Genomic DNA, 25309 nt, shown 5'->3' on the forward strand with positions numbered 1-25309 from the left:
CCTCGTAATGCTGATAGTTATGATAATACCACAAGGCCTACTATCGCAACCACATTCATTCAAATTAAGATAATCTAATTTATTAAAGATAAATAATCGCACTTGGTACCCTTTCATTTCTTAAGGCTCATTCATGTATCAAACTGTGGTACTGACCTCATCGTACTGGGATGCTAGGCATAATTCACCCCATTCTGCAGTTAATTAATGTTTCATTGGTTGGCTCACTGACTTGTGTCTGTTGTTGTAAATCTATGTCAGAAACGGATAACCATAGTTCACAACGGGTGACTGATTTGATGGAAATTAACACTGCTGCGTTCAGTTTATCATTGGAGTCCTGACCACCAACCTCTGTGTTAAATGTGCTTGGGATGATTAAATGCCCGACCCTTTTTAGAGTTAAATGACTGTCTGGAGATTTGCACAACTTGCTTGCTCAATGCCTTTATTTTTCACGGATGATTCCCAGAACAAGCACTGTGGCCCTGATATTACAGGAAGTCCAAGAGGACTTGTAGCTGGAGCACACAATTGAAAGTCTTTCTCGGCCTGCAGCCAGCTAAGTTGAGAGGTTGGCTTGCTGATTGTCAGGAAAGCCTGCAGTAACCAGACCACATCGAGGGGAGTGCAGAGGAGGGAGGAAGTGGGAGATAGTGGGGTCGAGACGGGCCTTTGAGGATCAGGAGAAGTTGCAAAGATCGAAGGGCAGGGTCAAGCTATATTGGGGTGGGGAGGGGGTGTGGATCGATTGTGGGGCAGGGCGATCATGGTAGCACAGTGGTTAGCACTGTTGCTTCACAGCTCCAGGGTCCCAGGTTCGATTCCCGGCTTGGGTCACTGTCTGTGCGGAGTCCGTACGTTCTCCCCGTGTGTGCGTGGGTTTCCTCCGGGCGCTCCGGTTTCCTCCCACAGTCCAAAGATGTGCAGGTTAGGTGGATTGGCCATGCTAAATTGCCCTTAGTGTCCTTAGTGGGGTTCCTGGGTTAAAGGGATAAGGTGGAGGTGTGGGCTTAGGTAGGGTGCTCTTTCCAAGTCCCGGTGGGTGCAGACTCGAAAGGCTGAATTGCCTCCTTCTGCACTGTAAATTCCATGATTCTCCGATCACGAGAATCTCTCATATGGAGTGACAAACATATTAGTCTGCAGTCCCTTGGGAAGCATTCCTGCTTCTCCTAACCCACAAGCAGTGCTGGAAATAAATTTCTCGAATGATAATCTAGATTAACAGTCAGACTCTAACTTCTTTAACACTGCAAGCCAATTAAAAAGTCTACCTTTTTTTTTCTGTCTGACAACGGTCAATTGAAAGTAGGTGCCAAAATAGGGGTTCGGAGATTGCAGGAAGCTGACGTATCAGTTACAACTTGAATATGAGTCACCAGCCCTCTTTCACAGCTGACATGATTTGCAACCGCACAGAGTGGGAGTCCAGAGTGGAGGCGATCAGGCCAAAGTGTCAAAGGTATTTTCCCATCCCGTTGTGGCAGGACCCGGCACGGGAGACTTGGCGGCCCAGCAAAAAAGGTCCATCGGCGTTTGGCGGGTCCAGTAAAACCGGACCAAGGAGTGAGTTCTGAACTGGGAACTTTGTGGACAGAGAGTTAAATGTGTGGCTTAAACATTGATGTGGGAGAAAGGCGTTTCGGTTCATGGGATACTGTCACCAGGACTAGAAAAAGAGGGGGCTGCACTGTCGGGATGGTCTGGGGCAAGCCTGCACTGGGACCAGTGTCCTGGAACATCATATAACTGAGGTCGCAGTGAGGCTTTTGAACTTAATAGTTGGGAGGGAGAGGATGCATGTGAAGAGTGTGTGATGTTCCTTGTACAGTTCTCCAAGAGTAGTGCTTACAAAGAACATTAAGCTTTGTATTTAAAACAATGCCAATTTATTTTACACTACTTTAAATGGTTCGCACACTCTACGAAGTAATAGCTAATAAAACAATAGTGTTAAATCTATGCGTCAGTAATCTATAATGTCTTTCTAATCCAACTAACACTCTATCTCAACCTCTCAAGATCCTTCCCCTTAACCTTCTCCCAGAATGCTTAGAGAAGCAGCCTTTTATAAGGCTATTCAATGATGCCATCTAGTGTTAAGATATATGAACATCATCTTGTCAATCCTTTACACTCCTGACAGTATACATTTTACAGAGTAATTCGAAAGGTTGACGAGCAAGAACAAAGCAATACTGTTTGTTTGCGATATAGTTTTCAGGAACTTTAATCTTCATTTAGACTGAGCCAATGAAAGCAGCAAAAGTGACATGGAAGATGAATTTGTAGTGTGTGACAGTTTTCTTGAGGGATACATTGAGGAGCCAACTAGGGGTGAAGCTATTTTTGATCTAGTATTATGCAATGAGGCAGAGTTAATTACTAATGTCTCAGTAAAAGGTCTACTGGGAAATCACTAATCATCCTGTGCCTGCTGATCTACACTGGTTGCTATTGAATAACGCCGTCATTTTTTAATTCTCAACCTTGTTTTCAAATTCCTCCATGGTCTTGCCCCTCCCTAACCCTATAATCTCCTCCAGCGCTAAAACCCTCCAGGATATCGGTGTTCCTCTAATTCTGGCCTCTTTGGAATCCCTGATTTTTTTTTCTCCACCACTAGCTCAGCCTTCAGTTGTCCAGATCCGATGTTCTGGAATTCCCTCCCTACTCATCTGATACCCTCTACTTCTCTTTGTTCCCAATGAGGCTCCTTAATATGTGGAATCTAATGCCCTTCCCGCATCTAGGTTTGGAGGTGGAGGTGGGGGGGGGGGGGGGGGGGGGGGGGGGGGCAGGGAGGTGGGTTTAATTGGAACTGTGGATGGAGGATGGTCCCTGCTGCTTTACTGCCTCTGCCCCAGTTTAGTTTGGGATTGGAAGGCATGTGGATGGCCTTCCCACCTCGGTGCCAATTGCAGAGCTTAATTGGGCAAAGTGCCTCATCTCATCGCTGTTGGCATTTATCCGGCAATTGGTGAGGGGCTCACCATGTGGGAACCCTGATAAGGAAACTATGTAAGGGTTGCTTGCGGGCTTCTGGGTTTGGGAGGGTTGAAGAGGTGTCTCTCATTCAAAAGCATTAAATGCCTTCCAACATCAGGAAAAGGATTCCCGTTGAGAGCCAAACCCCTGTCCTTGCTGCCGACACCACCTCCACTCCCGACCCCATGGTGCGCACCAATCATGCCGTAGCTCACCTGTAGCATGGGTCCCTTGGTCATCCAGGGCCTCAGATGGGTACATTGGTGATAGCAGCCACCACATCCCTGATGACGATGCTAAGAAATGAAGAACTGCCAGCCTCTAATTAGCTGGCAGCTCACAGAGGCAGGATTCCCACTCTCGGGGTCCTTGATCCCAGCTGCTGGCCACTGAACTGCCTGATTGGAATTTATCTCAACGGGCCTTCCTGAAAGGAGATGGCATGAGGTTCACACTAGTTCTCCAGCCAGTGGGTAAGATCGCCCTCAACTCCATCAAATCTTGCCCAATATCACACTACGTGGCTCAGTGTCTCATTATATTTTATAATGCCACCATGGAGTGCCTTGTTATCACCTCATAGGTGATGGGTCACTGTCTGTGCGGAGTCTGCACATCCTCCCCGTGTCTGCGTGGGTTTCCTCCGGGTGCTCCGGTTTCCTCCCACAGTCCAAAGATGTGCAGGTTCGGTGGATTGGCCATGATAAATTGCCCTTAGTGTCCAAAATTGCCCTTAGTGTTGGGTGGAGGTGTTGACTTTGGGTAGGGTGCTCTTTCCAAGAGCCGGTGCAGACTCAATGGGCCGAATGGCCTCCTTCTGCACTGTAAATTCAATGATAATCTATGATTAATCTGGGACAAAGGTTTGGCACAACATCGTGGGCCGAAGGGCCTGTTCTGTGCTGTATTTTTCTATGTTCTATGTTCTAGGTGTCACAAAAAATCATTTTATTGTGTGAAAGATGCTTTTTAAATACAAGTTGTTGTTCACTTTTGAAATTTTCATTCCTCGTGCCCCCCCCCCCCCGTTTCTCACCTCTCTTGGGGGTGAAAACTCCCCCCTATAATCCAGGCTGCCACTCAGTAGGCAGGCACCAGAACTGGCATTGTTTTCAATCAGCAGAATTTAACACACAAATGTTCTATTCATGTTAAACGCCCCACTTTCATGAGATACTTTAGTAAAGAACCACAAAGCTCACGTTTCCAAAATGCGAAGTGCTGTGACACTCGGAACAAGGTAACCGTAGGAAGGGCATAACCTTGAGGAGGTAGAAAATTAATTGCACTATCAATTATTAATTGGTTATTACATTTTGTGTAAGTTCAGAAATAATGGGTAATTCATTAAAATCTGACTCTGATGCACATTATTTCACTCCCCATTGAGGTAACAAGGCACTGTTAAAACAGCTTTTAAATATTGGCTCCTTTTTTGAGCGTATGTGGCTGATATTATAGCAGCAGCATGTGACAATGCCATTGATTCCGTTTACCATAGTTTAATCCATATCATTTAATCCTGAACTCTTTCTCCTGATGCCTGACTTACCTGATTATTCAAATATGCTGGAACATTTTATTGGAATACTGCTGAATTTGGAGATTTGCTTCCTGTCTTTTCCGTACATAGAATTTACAGTGCAGAAGGAGGCCATTCGGCCCATCGAGACTGCACTGGCTCTTGGAAAGAGTACCCTACCCAAGGTCAACACCTCCACCCTATTCCCATAACCCAGTAACCCCACCCAACACTAAGGGCAATTTTGGACACTTCGGGAAATTTATCATGGCCAATCCACCTAACCTGCACATCTTTGGACTGTGGGAGGAAACCGGAGCACCCGGAGAAACCCACGCACTCACGGGGAGGATGTGCCGACTCCGCACAGACAGTGACCCAAGCCGGAATTGAATCTGGGACCCTGGAGCTGTGAAGCAATTGTGCTATCCACAATGCTACCGTGCTGCCCTACGCGTCTGTCATTTGTCTACCTGTGATACATCATCATATGTATATCTCTTCCCTATACCATTAAATTGCAATGCTCTTTGTGGTTGATGTAACATCTGACTCTCAGTGCTCCTATTTCATGTCGGAGCAATTATACACACTGCACATTTCTCCCTGAAAAGTTGCTGCACAAATCCCTGAGACAATGCCAGGAAAGCACGAACATTTAATTATGCCACTTTTTATTTCAGATTCACACTTTTAGTTTGTTTTATTTCTATGACATTTGATGTCAAACTTTATAATCTGTTTCCTCTGGAGGTATCGGAAATGAAATAACATTTACTTTCCGAGCTTTCCTAAAGGTCAGGGTAGCACCTGATCAAACACAGCTTGGGTAAAAATAGCAATGGTGCCATCATGTAGATGCACCTTTTAAATGCTCTGTCCCTGCTCGCCATCATCTTCCTTTGTCAGCTCTAATTCTCTAGGCTCCTGGATTGCCCTTTTGCTGCAGTAATTGAGAATGTCCTGTGCACAGTTACTTCCTTTACTTCTCTCTTTCGTTAATTAGTTCTCCCTCTCTTTCCCTCACCCTCTCTGTATTCCCTCTCTCGCTTTCCCTCTCTTTCTCTTTCTCTCACTCTGTCCTTTTTTTTAATCTCTCTCTCTCCCTCTCTGTCTTTCCCTTCCTTTCTCCTCTCTGTATTTCCCACTGTGTCTTTCCCTCACTGTCTGTCTTTTTTTATCTGTCTTCCTCTCTCTCTTTTTCTATCTCTCTCTCCCTCTGTGTTTCCCGTGTGTGTTTCTCTCACTTTCTCTTTCTCTAACTCTGTCTTTTTTTAAATCTCTGTCTGTCTGTCTGTCTCGCTCTCTACCTGTTTTTCTCCCTCTTTCTCAAACTTTCTCTCCCTCTCTCTGTTTCCCTCCCTAGCTCTCTCTCTCCCTGTTTCTTTCTCTTTCTCTCTCTTTTTCTCGCTTTCACTTTCTGTCTTTCTCTTTCTTCCTCTGTCTTTCTCTCTTCCTCTACCTCTCTCTCCCTCTCTGCATTTCCCTCTCTGTCTTTCCCTCACTTTCTCTTTCTCTCACTCTCTCTGTCGCTTTTATTCCTGTCTTTCTCTATCCCTCTCTCCCTCTCTGAGTTTCGCTTCCTCTCTCCCTCTCTCTGTTTCCTTCCCTTCATCTCTCTTTTTCCCACTTTCCCTCTCGCTGTCTTTTCCCCCTCTTTCTCTCTCTCTTTCATTGCCTCTGGAATAACTTTCACGTATCAACCAATTACTGGACATGATTTATTTATACTTGGTTTACGTTGTTTATTTTCTGCTGAGTGTTTTAAATGTTTCTTTAAAAAAATGATATCAATAACAATAGCTTCAAGAACTTACTGATTCTGGCAATGTGAGGAAGTGGATGCCATTAGAAAGTAATGCAGGATACTAGAGTTTGAATTATGCATGTTAATTAAAAGCTCCCTGGTGCCCTTGAAGTCAGTAACTAATCACAGCTAATTCCCCCAAATTATGTCACATGCAATCAACTGTCTAATCAGAAATGCTAAAATAACGATGGTGAAGTTAATGAGAATTCTCTGTGGTTGTTCCCCGCACCCTTCTTTATTACAGGCTTGGGGAATAAATGTCAAGGCGTTCTCATAGCATCACATGGTCATTTTGAAAGACAACCCAAACAAGATAGACCAAATAATCATTGTCTGCACACTCTAGAAATAGCGGTTCAGAAGGATTAATTTAGAGTGGTTCAGAGGGATTAATTTCTTTGCAGACTCATTGTGAAGGCATATGTTGGCAATTTGGTCTTTGATTGTAAACGTATGACCAAATGACATGAATCATATTAGAATGCAATATTATGCCAGTTATGCGAATATTATTGTGACAAATATGTAAATCTGCACAAACCACAATTTCTTGATAATAGCGCCTCTTGTAAGTTTTGCATTTTTTATTCTTATTCAGTCCAATTTTACTCCTTTGTCTGTCCTTATATAGGGACTGGTTTAATCTGGACAAATGTGAGGTAATGCATTTTGGAAGGTCTAATGCAGGTAGGGAATATACAGTGAATGGTAGGACCCTCAAGAGTATTGACAGTCAGAGAGATCTAGGTGTACAGGTCCACAGGTCACTGAAAGGGGCAACACAGGTGGAGAAGGTAGTCAGGAAGGCATACGGCATGCTTGCCTTCATTGGCCGGGGTATTGAATATAAGAATTGGCAAATCATGTTGCAGCTGTATAGAACCTTAGTTAGGCCACACTTGGAGTATAGTGTTCAATTCTGGTCGCCACACTACCAGAAGGAGGCTTTAGAGGGGGTGCAGAAGAGATTTACCAGGATGTTGCCTGGTATGGAGGGCATTAGCTATCAGAGCGGTTGAATAACCTCGGTTTATTCTCACTGGAACGACAGAGGTTGAGGGGCGACCTGATAGAGGTCTACAAAATTATGAGGGGCATAGACAGAGTGGATAGTCAGAGGCTTTTTCCCAGGGTAGAAGGATCAATTACTAGGGGGCATAGGTTTAAGGTGCGAGAGGCAAGGCTTAGAGGAGATGTACGAGTCAAATTCTTTACACAGAGGGTAGTGGGTGCCTGGAACTCGCGGTGGTGGAAGCAGGGACGATAGTCATATTTAAGGGGCATCTTGACAAATACATGAATAGGATGGGAATAGAGGGATACGGACCCAGGAAGTGTAGAAGATTTTAGTTTAGATGGGCAGCATGGTTGGCACAGGCTTGGAGGGCCTGTTCCTGGGCTGTACTTTTCTTTGTTCTTTGTTCTTTGTTCTTTGACTGGCATTGGAGTCAAATTCATAATTTCATCCCGGTCATGTGCTCCCATTCTTCCCAAATATAAACCAAAACAATGAGAATTGGCTGAATATTTAACCGACTACAAACTTGTTTCTTTACTTGTCCCATTGCCATCTCATTCTGACTTGCGCCGTCATCCCTTTGGTCATCTAATCTCTGCTACTGCCCTTGTTATCACAAACCTTCTCTTTGCTCTTTATTCATCTCACAACAATTAATACATAATTAATGTCCACTTCAGGACCTCATCCCACCATTGCTGGTGTTAACCCAGATGAGGGGCCGGGGCACTGGGAGCTTTGTGGGGGGGGGGTGGTGGTGTGGTGGTGGGGGGGGGGGGGGGGGGTTGGGGGTGGGGTGGGGAGAGGGGGGCCTTGCGATTACTGACCAAACTCCTGCCTAAGCTGCTGATCCCATCACGATTTACACTCCAGTGCGGAAGGCAGGGTGTGCAATTGGGTCAGAATCACTGGCAACATCTTTTGGATGAGATATCAAACTAAAACCCCAACTGACCACTCTCGGGGAAGTCATGTTACATGTACATACAGGGCTTGATTCAACTAAATGGCAACAATGTCCCCGAGTGAGCGCGTTTAGCGAGTGTTTCCCAGCGCGTGCATCGGCGAGAAACATGCGGATGTACAATGCGACTCATATTGTATAAGGGGCCTCAGCAGAGAACGCGGGCCGAGGCCACACATAACCCTGTTTTGTACCCTGGGGAGCACCGCCATTTAAAAATGGCATTCCGATATTCACAGCCCCCTACCCGCACACAACACCCACGTAGAGCACCCCAAACTAATCATGCACCCACAAAAAAGCCAGCTTGGCACCTTGGCAGTTCGAATCTGGAACCCTGGTAGTATACCTGCCAGCTGGCAGTGCCACCTGGGCACCTTGGCAATGCCACTCTGGCACCCATATGGTGCTGCCAGTGTGCCAGGCCGGCACTGCCAAGGTGCCCATATGGCACCCGCAGTGCCAGGGCACCACCTTGCCCAAAGGGCATGCAGCTGGGGACCTCCGATCGCCTGGGAGTCCACCACGAGTGCCGTTACGTCTGGTCTCCGTTTGTGGGGACCAGTGCTGAACGGAGCTCACCCAAGGTCTCTGAGGAAGTGGATGAATCCCAAAGCCTCAGATACCTTGGGAATCTGCACATTGCAGTGAGACCAATATGCAGATTTTCCAAAAAAGCGATCTCGCCCAAAATGGGCGAGATTTACATTGCAACGTCTTGTGAGATCGCGCTGGATCTCGCGAGGCGTTGTGAGTTGGGTAGGTCCCGGGAGCGGGATCTCACATTTTGTATCAGCCACGCTGTGCCGTGGCGAGCTGCTTTTCAGTGCAGTGTGGCCATTGGACCGCGGCCGATTATTTTTATTGCTTGTAACCAGACTATTAACCTTCATATCCACAGAATCCCTACAGTGCGAAAGGAGGCCATTCAAACCATCACATCGGCACCGATCCCCCGAAAGAGACTGGGTAAATTTTCCCACTTAAAATTTCATTGTGGTGTCATACTATTTCAATTTGTGACAAATCCCTTCAGGCATTTTCTTACTGCGACTTATTTTGGGTCAACATAGAATTCACAGCACAGTTGATGCTGCTGTTTCCCACATGACAAAGAGTGACTTTGTTTCAAAAGCACTACATAGGCTGTAAACCACTTTGGAATGGATGTCTCTATGCAAATACAGCTCTTTTGTGTAGAAAGTTTGGAATTATAGAAATTTACAGGACGGAAGGAGGCGATTCAGATGATCGTATCTGTGCCAGTTTACAAGTGGCCATCCAGCTTAATCCCATTTTCCACTCTTGGTCCATTGCCTTGTAGGTTATAGCACTTTAAGTGCCTATTTTTTTCATGTTATGAGGGTTTCTGCTTCGGTCACACGTTCAGGCAGTGGGTTCCAGAACATTACTCCACAATAGCTGAAACCATGGGCTGGATCCTCCATTTTGGAGACTAAGTCCCCACGCCGGCCTGAAAACGGCGGTCTTTTATGCCAGGAAACTGGCGTCAAAAGGCCACCGGTTCCCCATTTCGCTGGGGGCTAGCAGGGAGGCAGTGTAACTGCCGATACGGTGACAGAAGTTCCGGTTTCAAGGCCGGTGCAGCGGCTGTGCCGTGATCCATGGCGGACTCAGCCCGCGGGCCTGGACGGCCAAAGTAGTGTCCGCTATCGGCCACTCGTGTGCCCTGGACTGCCCGCCCACAGAGCCCCAGCCCCGAATGAAGCTCCCCTGCCCGCGGAACGACCCTCCCCCGAATTTGGCGGCGCCGGACTGAGTCCGCAGCCGCCACGCGAGTTTCCCGGACAGCGTGAGCACACGTAACCCACACCGTCGGGAACTCAGCCGGTCGGGGACAGAGTATCGTGGGGCGGGCCTCAGACAATGGCCTGAGGCGGTGGATAATCGGCGCGGCGTACTCCGAGAGTACGCCACTTTTCAGGGGGCGGAGAATTAAAAAACCGGCACCGCTCCCGATTTTGCCGCCAAAACGGATTCCCCGCTCCGTTGCCGAATGCGATTGCCGTCGGGGAGTGGAGAATCCAGTCCCATTTCTCTTCAAATTCCCTCTCAACTTCCTATTTCTTACACTAAATCTCTGCCCCTTCTGACAGATCCCTCAATGGGAATAAAGTCTTCCAATCCATGCAATCTCAGCCCTGCATCCTTTTGTACTCTTCAATTATGTTTCCCCTCTCTTCAGCTTCCTCTGCTCTTAACTGGGGTAATTGAAATAATTCAACAATTAACATTCATAGCTTTGAAGTGGGCAAATGTAGTTACAGGCATTAACAGCTTTAAAAGAATAATTATGAGAGTCCTTTCTCAGCATGATGTTGTGGGGAAGTAACAATCACAAACTTAATGACCATCACAAGATGGGTCAGCAAAAGTATAAGAAGCGGCCCAGTTTTGCAGCATCAGGGACCCAGGTTCAATTTTGACCTTGAGCGACTGTGCCGAGTCTGCATGTTCTCCCCCTGTCTGCGTGGGTTTCCTCCAGGTGCTCCGGTTTTCTCTCACAGTCCAAAGACTGGTCATTGACTTCAGGAAGCAAAGTAATGTACACACCCCTGTCAGCATCAACGGGGCCGAGGTGGAGATGGTTAGCAGTTTCAAATTCCTAGGGGTGCACATCTCCAAAAATCTGTCCTGGTCCACCCACGTCGACGCTACCACCAAGAAAGCACAACAGCGCCTATACTTCCTCAGGAAACTAAGGAAATTCAGCATGTCCACATTAACCCTTACCAACTTTTACAGATGCACCATAGAAAGCATCCTATCTGGCTGCATCACAGCCTGGTATGGCAACTGCTCGGCCCAGGACCGCAAGAAACTTCAGAGAGTCGTGAACACCGCCCAGTCCATCACACGAACCTGCCTCCCATCCATTGACTCCATCTACACCTCCCGCTGCCTGGGGAAAGCGGGCAGCATAATCAAACATCCTTCTCACACGGCTTACTCACTCTTCCAACTTCTTCCATCGGGCAGGAGATACAGAAGTCTGAGAACATGCACAGACTCCAAACAGCTTCTTCCCCGCTGTCACCAGACTCCTAAATTACCCTCTTATGGACTGACCTCATTAACACTATACCCTGTATGCTTCATCCGATGCCAGTGCTTATGTAGTTACATTGTATATGTTGTGTTGCCCTATTATGTATTTTCTTTTATTTCCTTTTCATGTATTTAACGATCTGTTGAGCTGCTCGCAGAAAAATACTTTTCACTGTACCTCGGTACACGTGACAATAAACAAATCCAATCCAATCCAAGATGTGCAGGTTAGGTGGGTTGGTCGTGCTAAATTGCCACTTGCTGTCCAGGGATGTGCAGGTTAGGTTAGCGGGGCAGGGCGGATGAATGGGGCAGTGGACCTGGGTAGAATGCTCTTTTGGAGGGTCAGGGTAGACTCGATGGGCCAAATGGCCTCCGTCTGCACTGTAGGGATTCCGTTCTATGAGTAAGCATAGACTTCAGCCTTCAGTTAGATAAAGCGGCAGCCTGTACAATTCTGCTTATTAGGATTTTATAGTGTAAGGGTGGAATCCATCCTTTGTATCAGGCAGATACCCAGTAGGAGCAGATTGTGTCCCCCAAGCATCACTGTTACTGAACCTACAGTCTTCAGTGGTTTCAATCTTTTACCACAACAGTCCCAAAGAAAAAACCTTAAACTTAATCTTTATAAATTTTATGACCCCCCCCCCCCTCCCCCCCCCACCCCACCCCTCCACCTCCGCACCCTTGCCAGTGTATTTAAAGGTGGAAGAGGGGAGCACATAAAATAAAGTTCACAGCCAACAAAGCATTCACACACAGGGACCCGGTCTCTGTAAACAAAAGGAATATGTTCAAGCTTTGGACTTTTTTTGAATTACCCCAGGAGCTTGGGAAGCCTACACGGTCCCATTACTTTCTCCATGGCAATGCCTCAACCAATCAGAGTTGACTTGACAACCAATCACCGTGCCCCCAACCCCACCCCTGCCTGCCCAAACCACCACACCCACCTTCAGCACTATAGTCAGCTCTGGAGACGACCCGTCCCATGCCGGCGTGACCTGCAGACAGAAGGTGCTGCAGGCAAGCTAAATGATTGGCCGGGGGCTCCACCCGTCCCGGCAGCAGCAATAGTACATTAATCGGCGCTGCTGGGAAGGCAACGTGGACCAGAAAGAAGACCGATGCACTCCTGGAAACAGATAAGTCCAGGATCTTCTTCGGGGTAGGTTTGGGCAGGCTAGGAATGGGGGTGGGGGGCGGGGAGGCAGGAGGGTAGGGCTGGTGAGTTTAAGCCAGCAGCTGAGTAGGAAGAAAGGGGGAATTCTATCTTGATGGTGGGGTGAGGGGGGCACGACACTGGTCCACAAGGAGCATTCTCTGAAGATAGAAGCCATCCCTCACGCTTCCTTCCCGCCCTTTGAAGAATTTATTTTTAAAATCAGGCTGCCTACTCTCGCTCGACTGCCCACGTGAAAGGTTTTATGGTGTGGGGCAGCATGTTATCAGGGTCAATTGCCATGGTTACAAGCCTGATTGACCCTTGATTATTATTTAAATATCACGGTCGGGCTGTCAATTCCGGAGTCCGCCCCCCCCCCCCTCCCTCTATTATGGAGATGAACTTGGGGATGGGTGCAGACATGATAAGATGTGCACCTCATCCTATTTTACATACCCCCCCCCCACCCTGCTGAAAACGTGCCCAATGGGGTCACCTAAACTTCAATCTATGGATCTGTTTCATTGGACAAAGATTCCAACTCTTACCCGCGGTGTGAGTGACTCGTGCGTGTACGATTTAAGGACATCAGATTTCCTTCCCTAAACGATATCAGTGAACGAGATGGGTTTCAGCAGTAGTTCTGTAGTTTTAAGAGGCTGAATGTTACAGACCACCCGCAAGTGAGAAAAGAGATGGGTGCACCCATAAATTAGGGTGCCGTGCCATCATCAGCATACCCGCTGCTGACTTGCTCACCTCCACCATGATTTTACAGGTGGCAGCGGAGGTGCCTGCTGGGCTGCCCACCTGTGGCCCATTGGAGGTCCTTCATTTAGGGCCTCCTCCTGCCGCCACTCTGATAGGTGGCAGTAGAGGCCTGCATCCAATGTGTGGCCTATCAGTTGTGCCCCATCGCCCTGGAGTTCTAAGAGCCGCTGTTTTCTTTCGAAGGTGATTTTTAACTGGAAGCTTTTTGACGTGCGGTTCAGGATTTACTATTGTTCTTATATGGCACATTACTTTTATCATGCATACTGGGTGAATGGAAGCAAGAAGGTCATGGAAGGTGCACGGGGGGAAATGAGGCAAGACAGTCTGGATGTAGGAGGAGTAGAGGCTGGACTACATAACAGCCTTTACAATAACTGGGACCGAGGCAGGCCTCAGAGCCAGCCCATCTTGTCACTCGCATGCCTCTGTGACCACCTCCAAAAAGCCCGTAGAGGCGGCTGGCCGGACTCCATCCCCTCCTGCCTCCCAAGAACGAAAATATGACAGGCAGGGGCTATATTGAAGGGAAAGCTTGGAAATTTCCCACATCACACTTCCAACCTCCATGACGAATACCAGGCCTGAAGCCTCAGCTTAATGCCTCAGCCAAAGGAAAGGTATCGATATGGCGGGCAGGATCTTCCAGCTGTTCATGCTGGCGAGACCTCCCAGTGCCGTCGACGGCGTACCCTCACCGCAGTTTTCCCGGGGCATGGGGTGGATTCAATGGAAAATCCCATTTCGGCACGGTAGCATGGTGGTTAGCACCGTTGCTTCACAGCTTCAGGGTCCCAGGTTCTATTCCCGGCTCAGGACATTGTCTGTGTGGAGTTTGCGCTTTCTCCCCGTGTCTGCGTGGGTTTCCGCCGGGTGCTCCGGTTTCCTCCCACAGTCCAAAGATGTGGACTAAATTGCCCTTAGTGTCCAAAAGGATTGGGTGGGGTTGCTGGGATGGGGTGGAGGTGTGGGTTTAAATTGGTCCTCTTACCAAGGGCTGGTGCAGACTCGATGGGCTGAATGGCCTCCTTCTGCACTGTAAATTATTTGATTCTATGATAGCAGAGGCGGAATGGGAAAATCCCACTGCCGGTCGAGAAACAGGCTACAGGGAGGCCTGAGAATCCTGTCCTGAAGCATGTTTCAATAAAATTCCTTTGACTGCTAATTAAATGCAGGTATTAAACATTTTAACATTAATATGCGTGTTTGCTAATATCCCATTGGACCCAGCTGCTCCTACGTATGGCTATGCAGTACATAGCAAATCTTAAATATTTTCTTCCTGCCGCTTCCCTTTGTTGCTGCTGATATGAGTAGCTCATTATCGCTATAGGTTGCTCTCGAGTAAGTTACCCGTTTTTCCTGTTTACTTTGGTCCTTTGTTTCTTTGTCCCATTAGATAACCTTCCCTCACTGCCCTTGGTGAATGTTTTTAATACATCTTTTGCCAGAGTTTCATTTATATTCATTAAATCCACCATCGGTTGGGAAGCGATGCTAATGCATTATTCATTTCACTATAAACTACTGAGCAGCTGAATAGTAGAATCATAATCAACGTTAGGAATACACATCAAACTTGCCGCATAAATTCACTCAAATAAGAACCGTTTATTGCAGAAACGATGCAATAAAGTTTGATTCCATAAAAAAAGCTTCTCATCTTTATAACGTTCTTCATGCCTCGGGACTGCAGTTGTTTCGACCATTCGAATCCCTTCTTCTGACTCGTCTAACTATTTTGCTCTCAGTTTATTGGCCTTTAACCATGGCTCGAGATGTTGACCATTTGTAGGAGAAACACTATGTCTTAAGGATAGAATTGGCGACTGGTGATACAAGCAGATAAATCTTTGTGGCTGGAGTTTCTCGTTAATTATGCCCGTTTTTTTCAGTGCATTTCTCCCCCACCCCAATGTTGGGATAACAGATGCAAAAACACAAATTGTGTTAATTGCAACTCAAGTCTCCGTGACGTTTGTCACCGGTGTTGCAAAACATTGTGCTGGAAGCAGGAACCGTCCTCGCAACAAAACTAATTTGGCCGCCAAAGCTATCTGTGCGCTCTCACTTGACCATGCCAACTGGGTGAATTATTCACCATTGGATGTTTCTGCTCTCTGTGCCCGTTTGCCGGTCTTTGAGGAGGTTCTGAAAATTAACCTGGATCTCTTTGGTGCAAAGACACTAACAGCTGCACCCTTAAGGGTTTGAAAGATTTTTTTTAAATATGGGGCGTCATTCTCCGACCCCCCGCCGGGTCGGAGAATGGCCGTTGGCCGCCGTGAATCCCGCCCCCGCCCCAGTCTCCGGTACCGGAGATTGGGCGGGGGTGGGAATCGGGCCGTGCCAGTTGGCGGGACCCCCCGCTGGATTCTCCGGCCCGGATGGGCCGAAGTCCCGCCCAGGAATTGCCTGTCCCGCCGACGTAAATCAAAACTGGTATTTACCGGCGGGACCAGGCGGCATGGACGGGCTCCGGGGTCCTGGGGGGGTGGGCACAGGGCGATCTGACCCCGGGGGCATGCCCCCACGGTGGCCTGGCCCGCGATCGGGGCCTACCGATCCGCGGGCGGGCCTGTGCCGTGGGGGCACTCTTTCCCTTCCGCCTCCGCTACGGCCTCCACCATGGCGGAGGCGGAAGAGACTCTCTTCACTGCGCATGCGCGGGAAACTGACAGCGGCCGCTGATGCTCCCGCGCATGCGCCGCATTTCCGCGCCAGCTGGCGGGGCAACAAACGCCATTTCCGCCAGCTGGCGGGGCGGAAATCCCTCCGGCGTCGGCCTAGCCCCTCAATGTTGGGGCTAGGCTGCCAAAGATGCGGAGCATTCCGCACCTTTGGGCCGGCGCGATGCCCGTCTGATTGGCGCCGTCTTTGGTGCCAGTCGGCGGACATCCCGCCGTTGGGGGAGAGTTTCGCCCATGAAGCGCGATTCTCTGGTCTCGTCCGCGGTGAGCGAGAACGGATCCAGCCAGAACCTCATTCACTTCCAGCCACGCCGGAAAATCCCAGCCGCGAAGGAGGACGGAAGATTTTGGCCAATGTTCGCTGAGGACATTGCTGATTAATTCTTTAGTTGGGGAAAAGACTATTGGGCGGGATTCTCCGATCCAGCGGCTAAGTGTTTTACGAGGGCGTGAACGGGCCGCTGTCAGTTGCCATTCTGGCCCGCAAAAGGTGTCAGCACGGGCGCGCGGTGAGAAGCGGGGTGGGGGCGGCCCCAGACTGGGGCCGGATAGGTGCGACGCGCCAATGACACCGGAACACATTGCTAAAGGTGCACGAGCAGCGCGGAGTACCGAGACACGCAAGGTGGCCGCCGCCATCCGGCCCGCCCTGAGGTTCAGGAACCAAGACCTGGACACGCTGCTGGCGCAGTCGAGGAGAGGAGGGCGATCCTGTGCCCCAGATGTGGACACCGCCACCCGCAGCACAGTCCGGTGTATGTAGAGGGAGGTGGGCAATGCCGTCAGCACTGTGGGGCACACCCCACGTACTGGGGACCAGTGCCGCAAGAAGATGCACAACCTCATGAGGGCAGGCAGGGTGGGTACACAGTGATGTGCCCCTGGCACCACCCCCGCATACCACCCACACATGTGAAAGGCCCCCACCCAACAGGGGGACGGCGCAACCTCCTACCTGACACACATGTGCTGCACCCACGCATGCCAGGCGTTTGGCCGGGTGCCCAGTGCTACCATGCCATCATTCACCCAACATCTGCGCTGCCTGCGTCGGACCACCTAACACTGATGTCGCCCCCCCCCCCCCCCCCCCCCCATCTCCCCCTCCCCACACCCCACCACCCGCCCCAGGAGAAGACTGCCCACAACCACAGGGAGCAGGAGAGAACCTGAGGGGGTCCACCCCGTACTGCACCCACTCACCGTCCACGAGCAGAGGGCATTGGACCTCATTGGCGGAGCCGAGGACCGGAATGTTGCCGGCTGTCAGGTCGGACACGAACCAGCAAGTCAGAGTCCCTCCCGTGACCCTGCCCCATCCCCCACCATGCCCCACTGCACCCACCTCACCCCATGCCCCACTGCACCCCCTCACCCCATGCCCCACTACACCCCCTCACCCCATGCCCCACTGCACCCCCTCGCCCCATGCCCCACTACACCCACCTCACCCCATGCCTCACTGCACCCCCTCACCCCATGCCCCACTGCACCCCCTCACCCCATGCCCCACTACACCCCCTCACTCCATGCCCCACTGCACCCCCTCACCCCATGCCCCACTGCACCCCCTCGCCCCATGCCCCACTACACCCCCTCACTCCATGCCCCACTGCACCCACTGCACCCCCTCACTCCATGCCCACTGCACCCACTCACTCCATGCCCTCTTCACCCCCCTCCCTGCCGGCCACCTGTCTAATGATACGTGCTGAGGTACCCTCAATAATGATGCTTAGAGATTATACTGTAAAGAAGGCTTTATTAGGCTAATAACTATGCTACAGATTTGGACGAGAGCTGACTGCTATACAGACCATGAGGCAGGCCTTTATGTATGGCTCCCAGATGGGCGGAGCCAGAGGCGGAGTCCCCAGGGTTCCAAGCCTGGTCTTAAAGGGGACATCACCTTACATGATGATAAGGCAGTAACCGTTCATCACACGTGCTGTCTTGTGTCTCACAGATCCAGCCGCCGGTGGTCCCGCCCCGTCTGGCATTGCAGGCCCACGGCGGGGGGGCCAGACGCCATGGAAGCCCGTCCACTGACATGGAGACCCAGGAGACAGAGACACAGGAAAGGGCTGCCCTCTCACAGGCAGCCATGTGCCAGAGCCAGCTGGACATTGCAGCCACACTCTGCAGTTTTGCCGAGTCTCAGCAGGCCATGGCACTGTCCCAGGCCATGGCCCAGTCTCAGCAGGCCATCGCTGAGAGCATCGGCGGCCTAGCCCACGTGCTGCATGGCGTCGCACAGGCCCAAAGGGAGGTGGCGCAGTCCCAGACAGGGATGGCCCACTCCCTGAGCTCCATTGCTGCTAACATTCAGACCCTGATCAATACCACAGCGGGTCTCCAGGCCTGGCAGTAACAGGTGTAGGTGGTGCCTCAGGGCTTGTCTCCGCTCGCACCACATAGAACATAAAACATTACATAGAACATTACAGCGCAGTACAGGCCCTTCGGCCCCCGATGTTGTGCCGACCTGTGAAACCACTCTAAAGCCCATCTACACTATTCCCTTATCGTCCATGTGTATCGAACATAGAACAATGTTCTACCATGTAGGCGGATGCCACCGCCCCATGTAGAGGCCCGGGGGCCACCGGGCACCCCGAGGGAGGGGAAGGGGCTGAAGCCTGTGCCGCTCCAGGAAACGAGCACCAACGAGAGCCAAGTCGCAGGGCAGGAGTCTCAGCAGTCCGCTTCCACTCCTGCTGTACCATCTGGGGAGCCACAGACACGTAGTGGTAGAGCCCGTAAGGCCAGGAGGTTAGTCACCTAGTAAGGGGCTAGGGCACGTGTATGTGACCTTTCTAATTAAACTCACTGTTACACCAATGCAAGCTGCCTCTGTGCTCTGTTCGATGCCTGTGGGGTCAGATAAGGGACTGAGTGCCACTGCGGTCGAGGGGTTAGGGAACTTGAACCCCGGTGGGTGTATTGTGCGCTCCACCCCCACCCCCCCGGAAGTCCACACCACCCTGCCCCCAGAGGTACGACAGGGCCATGTGATGGAGTGTCCAGCCCGCATACAGGGACCACCCAGGTGCAGGGTGTAAATGTGCCCATTGTCATGATATCCACATAGTATATCATGGTGCAATCACACACACACTGATGGACACGTAATTGGACCAACCAATACACACACAACATCGCAGCCAATCACCAGTGAGAGCACACGCACTATAAAACAGAGAACACCACAGTTCCCGCTCATTCTACCAGGAGATAGCTCAGAGCACAGAGCTCACAGCGAGCCACTCAGACATACACCATGTGCTGAGTGCCTCACCAAGATAGTGAAAGGGCTGGGTCCACAGGTTAGCTGGTGAAGCACGAACCTCAGCCAGCAGTTATTAGTTGTTATTGTTCAAGACAATAAAACAGAGTTGTACCATCTACAACCGTGTTGGATCATTTGTGTAAAGTAAAACACCCAACACGACATGATACCAGTAGTGGAAGCTAACCAGCGACTGTGAGACCTACCTGCACCCTTTTAGACATCCGCCATGGAGAATCTCAGCCCGCCGCAGCCGCTCCGAATCGCTGGAAACCTTGGCGTCAACTGGAAGCTGTTTAAACAGCGCTTCCAGCTCTTCCTAAAAGCCACAGACAGGGAGAATGCATCGGACACCAGGAAGATCGCCCTCCTCCTCTCCACGGCGGGGCAACACGCCATCCACATCTATAACTCCCTGGCATTCGCGGAAGGCGAGGACAAGACAAAATACAAGACGGTGCTTCTAAAGTTCGAGGAAAACTTCAGCGTGGAAGTTAATGAGAGCTTCGAGAGGTACCTCTTCCAGCAGCGCCTGCAGGGTAAGGATGAGCCTTTCCAATCCTATTTGACACACCTCCATATCCTCACGCAGTCCTGCGGATATGAGGCCACCTCCGACTCCATGATTCGGGATCAGATAGTTTTTGGGGTCACCTCGGACACCCTACGCCAGCAGCTCCTCAAAATAAAGCGCCTCACCTTAGCCACCGCCATCGAAACCTGCGTCCTCCACGAGAACGCGACCAGCCGGTACTCCCAAATCCAGGCGGCCGAATCGGCACGGCAGGGGTCCTACGAGGCGGAGTGGGTCCAGTCGATCGAGTTCCTCCCGGCCCGGACGAGGGCGGTCATTTTGCGTGCTTTCCGAGGCCTCCCGCGCTTGTATGCGCCAAAAGAGGGGATGTCGATGCAGAAGGACGGGATGCGCAGGCGCGCTCTATGCAGGACCGCACCGTGCATGCGCGGTGGCGCAATGAACGCCATGACGTCACGACGTGCGGCAACTGTGGCTCCACCCACTTTAAGCGACAATGTCCGGCCAAAGCGCGACAATGCCTCCGCTGTGGCAGGATGGGCCACTACGCTGCCTGCTGTCGAGCAGCTCAACCTGCCAACTTTCGACAATTCCGCCAGCCCCGCAGGGACGTATGGGCCATTCAGCCCCCATACACTGAGTCATACACTGACGACATGCAGACCAGTGATGCCGAAGACAGGGAACCCTTCCGCATTGTGGTAATAAACAAGAACCGGATGTCCCCAAGTCGGAACCACCAGCCGCTGCCAGTGCACAGCATTGATCCGGGCAATGAGTGGTGTGCCACTCTAACGGTCAACCGATCACATTTCGCTTGGACACTGGTGCCTCCGCCAATCTCCTCGCATGGTCAGCCTTCCACACCTTGAAGGTTAAACCACCGATTCTGCCATCCCACTGTCAGCTGGTTGACTACAACGGAAACGTCATCCCGGCCACGGGATCCTGCCAGCTCGAGGTTACACACAACTCACATAAAGCCACATTGTCTTTTGAAATAGTTGGATCCTCGAAGGATTCCCTGTTAGGCGCACACGCGTGCAAGGTCCTCCAACCCGTTCAGCAGGTACACACTCTGTCTCCAGAAGGCACGTCCGATTTCCCGGATGCAGACTTTAGGGCGCAGCTCCACTCACTCCTCGCGCACAACCAGGAGGTTTTCGAGGGCATGGGCACACTGTCCTACATGTACAGAATACTGTTCAAACCGGACACCACCCCGGTCATTCACGCACCTCGTGGAGTCCCAGCACCACACAGGGACCGCCTCAAGCAACAGCTGCAGGACTTGCAGGACAAAGGAGTGCTTTCCTGGGTCATGGAGCCAATGCCATGGGTCAGATCCATGGTGTGCGTCAAGAAGCTCTCCGGCGAGCTCCGGATCTGCATCGACCCAAAAGATCTGAACCACATTATGAGGGAACACTACCCCATACCCAAACGAGAAGAAATCACGAGCGAAATGGCTCAGGCAAAAATATTCACCAAGCTTGATGCCTCAAAGGGTTTTTGGCAGATTCAACTGGATCAGTCCAGCAGGAAGCTGTGCACTTTCAACACTCCATTTGGCAGATACTGCTACAATAGGATGCCGTTTGGCATCATCTCGCTCGCCATGGAATTCCGCTCATCGTCATGTCTGACAACGGGCCTTGCTTTGCGAGCCAAGAATGGTCTTCCTTTGCCACTTTATACAACTTCACGCACGTGATGTACAGTCCCTTGCATCCCCAGTCGAATGGCAAGGCGGAAAAGGGCGTCCACATCGTGAAGCGGCTCATCTGCAAGGCTGCTGATGCCGGATCTGACTTCTGTTTAGCCCTGATGGCCGATCGCTCGGCCACACTGTCCACGGGCCTCTCGCCAGCCCAGCTGTTGATGGGTCGCACCCTCAGGACCACTGTGCCGTCCATTCATGTTCCTGAACCCGACCATGCTCCAGTATTGCGAAGTGGCTTCCACCCACTCTGCCTATTCCATTCTCGCCCGTGGCCAGGCCCATTCCTCGGCCGGTGGATCCTGACCCACCCTTGAGGCGGTCAACCCGAATTTGTCGCCCACCTGTTGACTTGACTTATGAGCCCGTTAGCACATTGGACTCACTGAATTGTTTTACAGTATTGTTAACGTGTCTCTTTATTGTCGTTCCAGAAGTTCTCTTTCGGCGTTTGCTGTTTGCATTTGTTCTGTTACTGGTACAACCTCGTTGCTCTGTTGCACCTGACACCTTCCTCTGTATATAGTTTAGCCTCATGTACATGTTGTAACTATTGCACACACAGACTCAGATGCACTCAGTACACACTTATATTTATTAGCATGTAGGCACATATCCTTGTGAAAAGGGGGGATGTCATGATATCCACATTAGCATATCATGGTGCAATCACAAACACACACTGATGGACAGGTAGATGGACCAATCAACACACACACAACATCGCAGCCAATCACCAGTGAGAGCACACGCGCTATAAAACAGGGAACACGACAGTTCCCGCTCATTCTACCAGGAGACAGCTCAGAGCACAGAGCTCACAGCGTGCCACTCAGACATACACCATGTGCTGAGTGCCTCACCAAGATAGTGAAAGGGCTGGGTCCACAGGTTAGCTGGTGAAGCACGAACCTCAGCCAGCAGTTATTAGTTGTTATTGTTCAAGACAAAAAAACAGAGTTGCACCATCTACAACCGTGTTGGATCATTTGTGTATCGGAACACCCAACACGACACCCATGAGTTAGACATTGTCTGACAACTTTGAGCTCACAACTCATCGCAGTGCGGGCTGCCATCATCCCCCACAAGCAACCGTGTGAGCCCATCCCGGTGTGCTGCAGGTGTATGTGTAATGGAGGGGTGTGGTGCATGAGGTCGTGTGGGAGCTAAGGGTAGTGAGTGATGTGGGGGGTGCGCCTCATGGGTATTGTGGCAGGTGGGGGTGCAGGGTGGGAGGTGGTGCCATTCAGTGGGGTCAGTGCCCGTTCTCAGCGAGACCCTACCACCTAGTTGGTGAAACGTGTGGCGATCAACACATCCCGTGCTCGCTGTCCAAGCTGGTGTCGTCGTGTAGCCTCCTGTCCATATCCAGCCCCCATGTCCCATCGATTCCCCCCCCCGCTCCATCCTCCTCATCTGGAAAGCCGTGCCCATCCCCGGGCTCCCCCTCTGCCTCCTCCTCCTCCAGCACATCGCCCCTCTGCTGGGCAATATTGTGAAGGACGCAGCAGGCCACAACGATGCGGCCGTCCCGCTCCGACGGGTACTGGAGGGCCCCTCCAGAGCGGTCCAGGCACTTGAAGCGCATCTTCGGCAGCCCAAAGCACCTCTCTATCTCGCTCCTGGTTGCTGCATGGGCCTCATTGTAGCGGGTCTCCGCGTCGGTCTGTGGCCTCCGTATAGGCGTCATCAGCCATGACCGCAATGGGTAACCCCTGTCGCCCAGCAACCAGCCCCTCAGCCGGAGGGGGGCGTTCCTCAAACATGGTGGGGATGAACGATTGTGCCAATACGAATGCCCCTTCCTGTTCATGAACACGTCCCTCTTCTCCGCTGGTGGCCGCATGGTGACGTGCACCCCATCGATCGCCCACTAGACCATGGTTATCCTGGCCGCGGCTGCGAATCCCGCTGCCCGGGCATTCTGGTTGGCCCGGTCCACGGGGAACTGGATGTAGCGGGCCGCGAAGTCGTACAGGGTGTCAGTCAATGCACGGATGCACCTGTGCACCTATGGCTGGGAGATGCCGGACAGGTCCCCACTCGGTGACTGGAACGACCCCGTCGCGTAGAAGATCAGGGCCACCATAACCTTGACAGCCACCGGGATAGCATGTCCTCCACCAGTGCCACGCGGTGCCAGGCGTGCCATCAGGTGGCAGATATGGGCGACGGTCTCCCGGCTCATCCGGAGTCTCCTCTTGAATGCCCTGTCTGGCAGTTCCTCGAAGGACATGCGGCGCCGGTAGACACGAGGCCTCATTGACCGCCTCCGGCGCTGAGGCACCACCTCCTCCGCCACCTCCTCCTCCGCTTCCCCCTCCTCCTCCTCCCCCCATCCACATCGGTATTCTCATCCTGGGTCTCGCCCCCATCGTTGTCCTCCTCCTCCTCCTTCTGTCGGGCGGGCGGCCCTGCAGCTTGAGCGGGTGACACCTGGCCCTCTGCAGCCCGTCCCTCTGCTGCAATTGCTGCTGCCGCTGCCTCTCTGAGCCGCCTGTGCTGACGCTGCAACAGGGCTGCATGCAGGGCAGCGGCCCCCCTCCACGGCGGCCAACATCGCTGGCTGGTGCCCAAACATTATGATCTGCAGGGGGTGGGGGGTAGACAACAGGTTTAACCATGGCCCCCTCCACAAACCATATGCCATGGGCTTCATGGCCGCCCTGGTTGGCCGGTTGCGCCACGCTTGCGCCACACACATGCATGCACACCCACTGCTGGCCACGCCCTCTGTGCCCCCAACTCTTGTTGCACGACCCTCATGATGGTGCCACTGATGGATGGCACTGCCCTCACTGGGGACTGAAATGGGTGCAGCCTGGACCTAGCCGCCGGTGGGTGCCACCGGCTGGGTGGGCCACCCCCCCCTCCCGAGGGGGGTCCGGCACCCATAAACACGGACGGGGGATTGCCCTCAGCCAGCGCATGGGGTCGGTGCCCATCAGCCTGGCGGACGTGGCTTAGGCACCACCCTGCCATGGACCGTTCCCGGCCAGCGGTGCTGTCCTGCCCACGCCCCCCCCCCCCCCCCCCCGAACCTGGAGGCCCTCCCCCTTGGCTCACGATTTTTAAAAGCAGGTTAGAACGACGCCGGCGTGACCTGGTGTCATGCCGTCGGGACTTCGGCCCAGATGCAGAATCGCCGGGGCCCCGGAGAATCGCTCAATGGACCCCCTCCGGCGATTTTCCGGGCTGCTTGCCGCCGATCACGACCCCTCCGTTTGGGCCTGTTGGGAGAATCGCGAAACAGCGTCGGACCGGCATCGCGCGAAAAACCGGCGCGGACAGGGATTCTCCGAACCGGTGTGGACTCAGAGAATCTCGCCCTTTATACATACACAGCTGATCTGTGGGACTACTGTTCTGTTCTGTCTACATAGTACACCATACCCTATCTCATCGATAGTGATGGACGACGTTTCTAGATACGTCACTGAAAGGCACATCACAACAACCTGTTTTGCAATCTGTCTAAAAATCATTTTGTAATACTTTGCAAGTAATTTTCATTTGCTTAAATTCACATTTCTTTCAGATGGTGGATTGATACTGGATTTAAAATGCCCTTATTTTAGTGTTACTTTTGACTGTACTCTTGCATTTTATGTCCATTGCAAATGTTTCAGATCAAATAACAGCCAGGAAATTTTCATCTGAACATGTTCAAATCTTTCACAGCATGTGCACAGCAAAGATGCCTCAACCTTCAGTGCAGCAACCTTTTACGTTAAGCATTTGCCCATGAATTAACAT

The 25309-nt window shown here is 51.6% G+C and overlaps 1 protein-coding gene across 1 annotated transcript in view; it reads right to left on the reverse strand.

The window, feature by feature from the left end:
• LOC140391537 (kelch-like protein 1) overlaps positions 1–25309 on the reverse strand; it is a 428416-nt gene that overhangs the window by 67816 nt on the left and 335291 nt on the right. Inside the window, exon 7 of the mRNA XM_072476122.1 lies at positions 20547–20588. Within this exon, the coding sequence (XP_072332223.1) occupies positions 20547–20588 (42 nt within the window). The remainder of the gene's footprint in view (positions 1–20546; positions 20589–25309) is intronic.

The sequence above is a fragment of the Scyliorhinus torazame genome, chromosome 15 (assembly GCF_047496885.1).
Source record: "Scyliorhinus torazame isolate Kashiwa2021f chromosome 15, sScyTor2.1, whole genome shotgun sequence".
Lineage (NCBI taxonomy): Eukaryota > Metazoa > Chordata > Chondrichthyes > Carcharhiniformes > Scyliorhinidae > Scyliorhinus > Scyliorhinus torazame.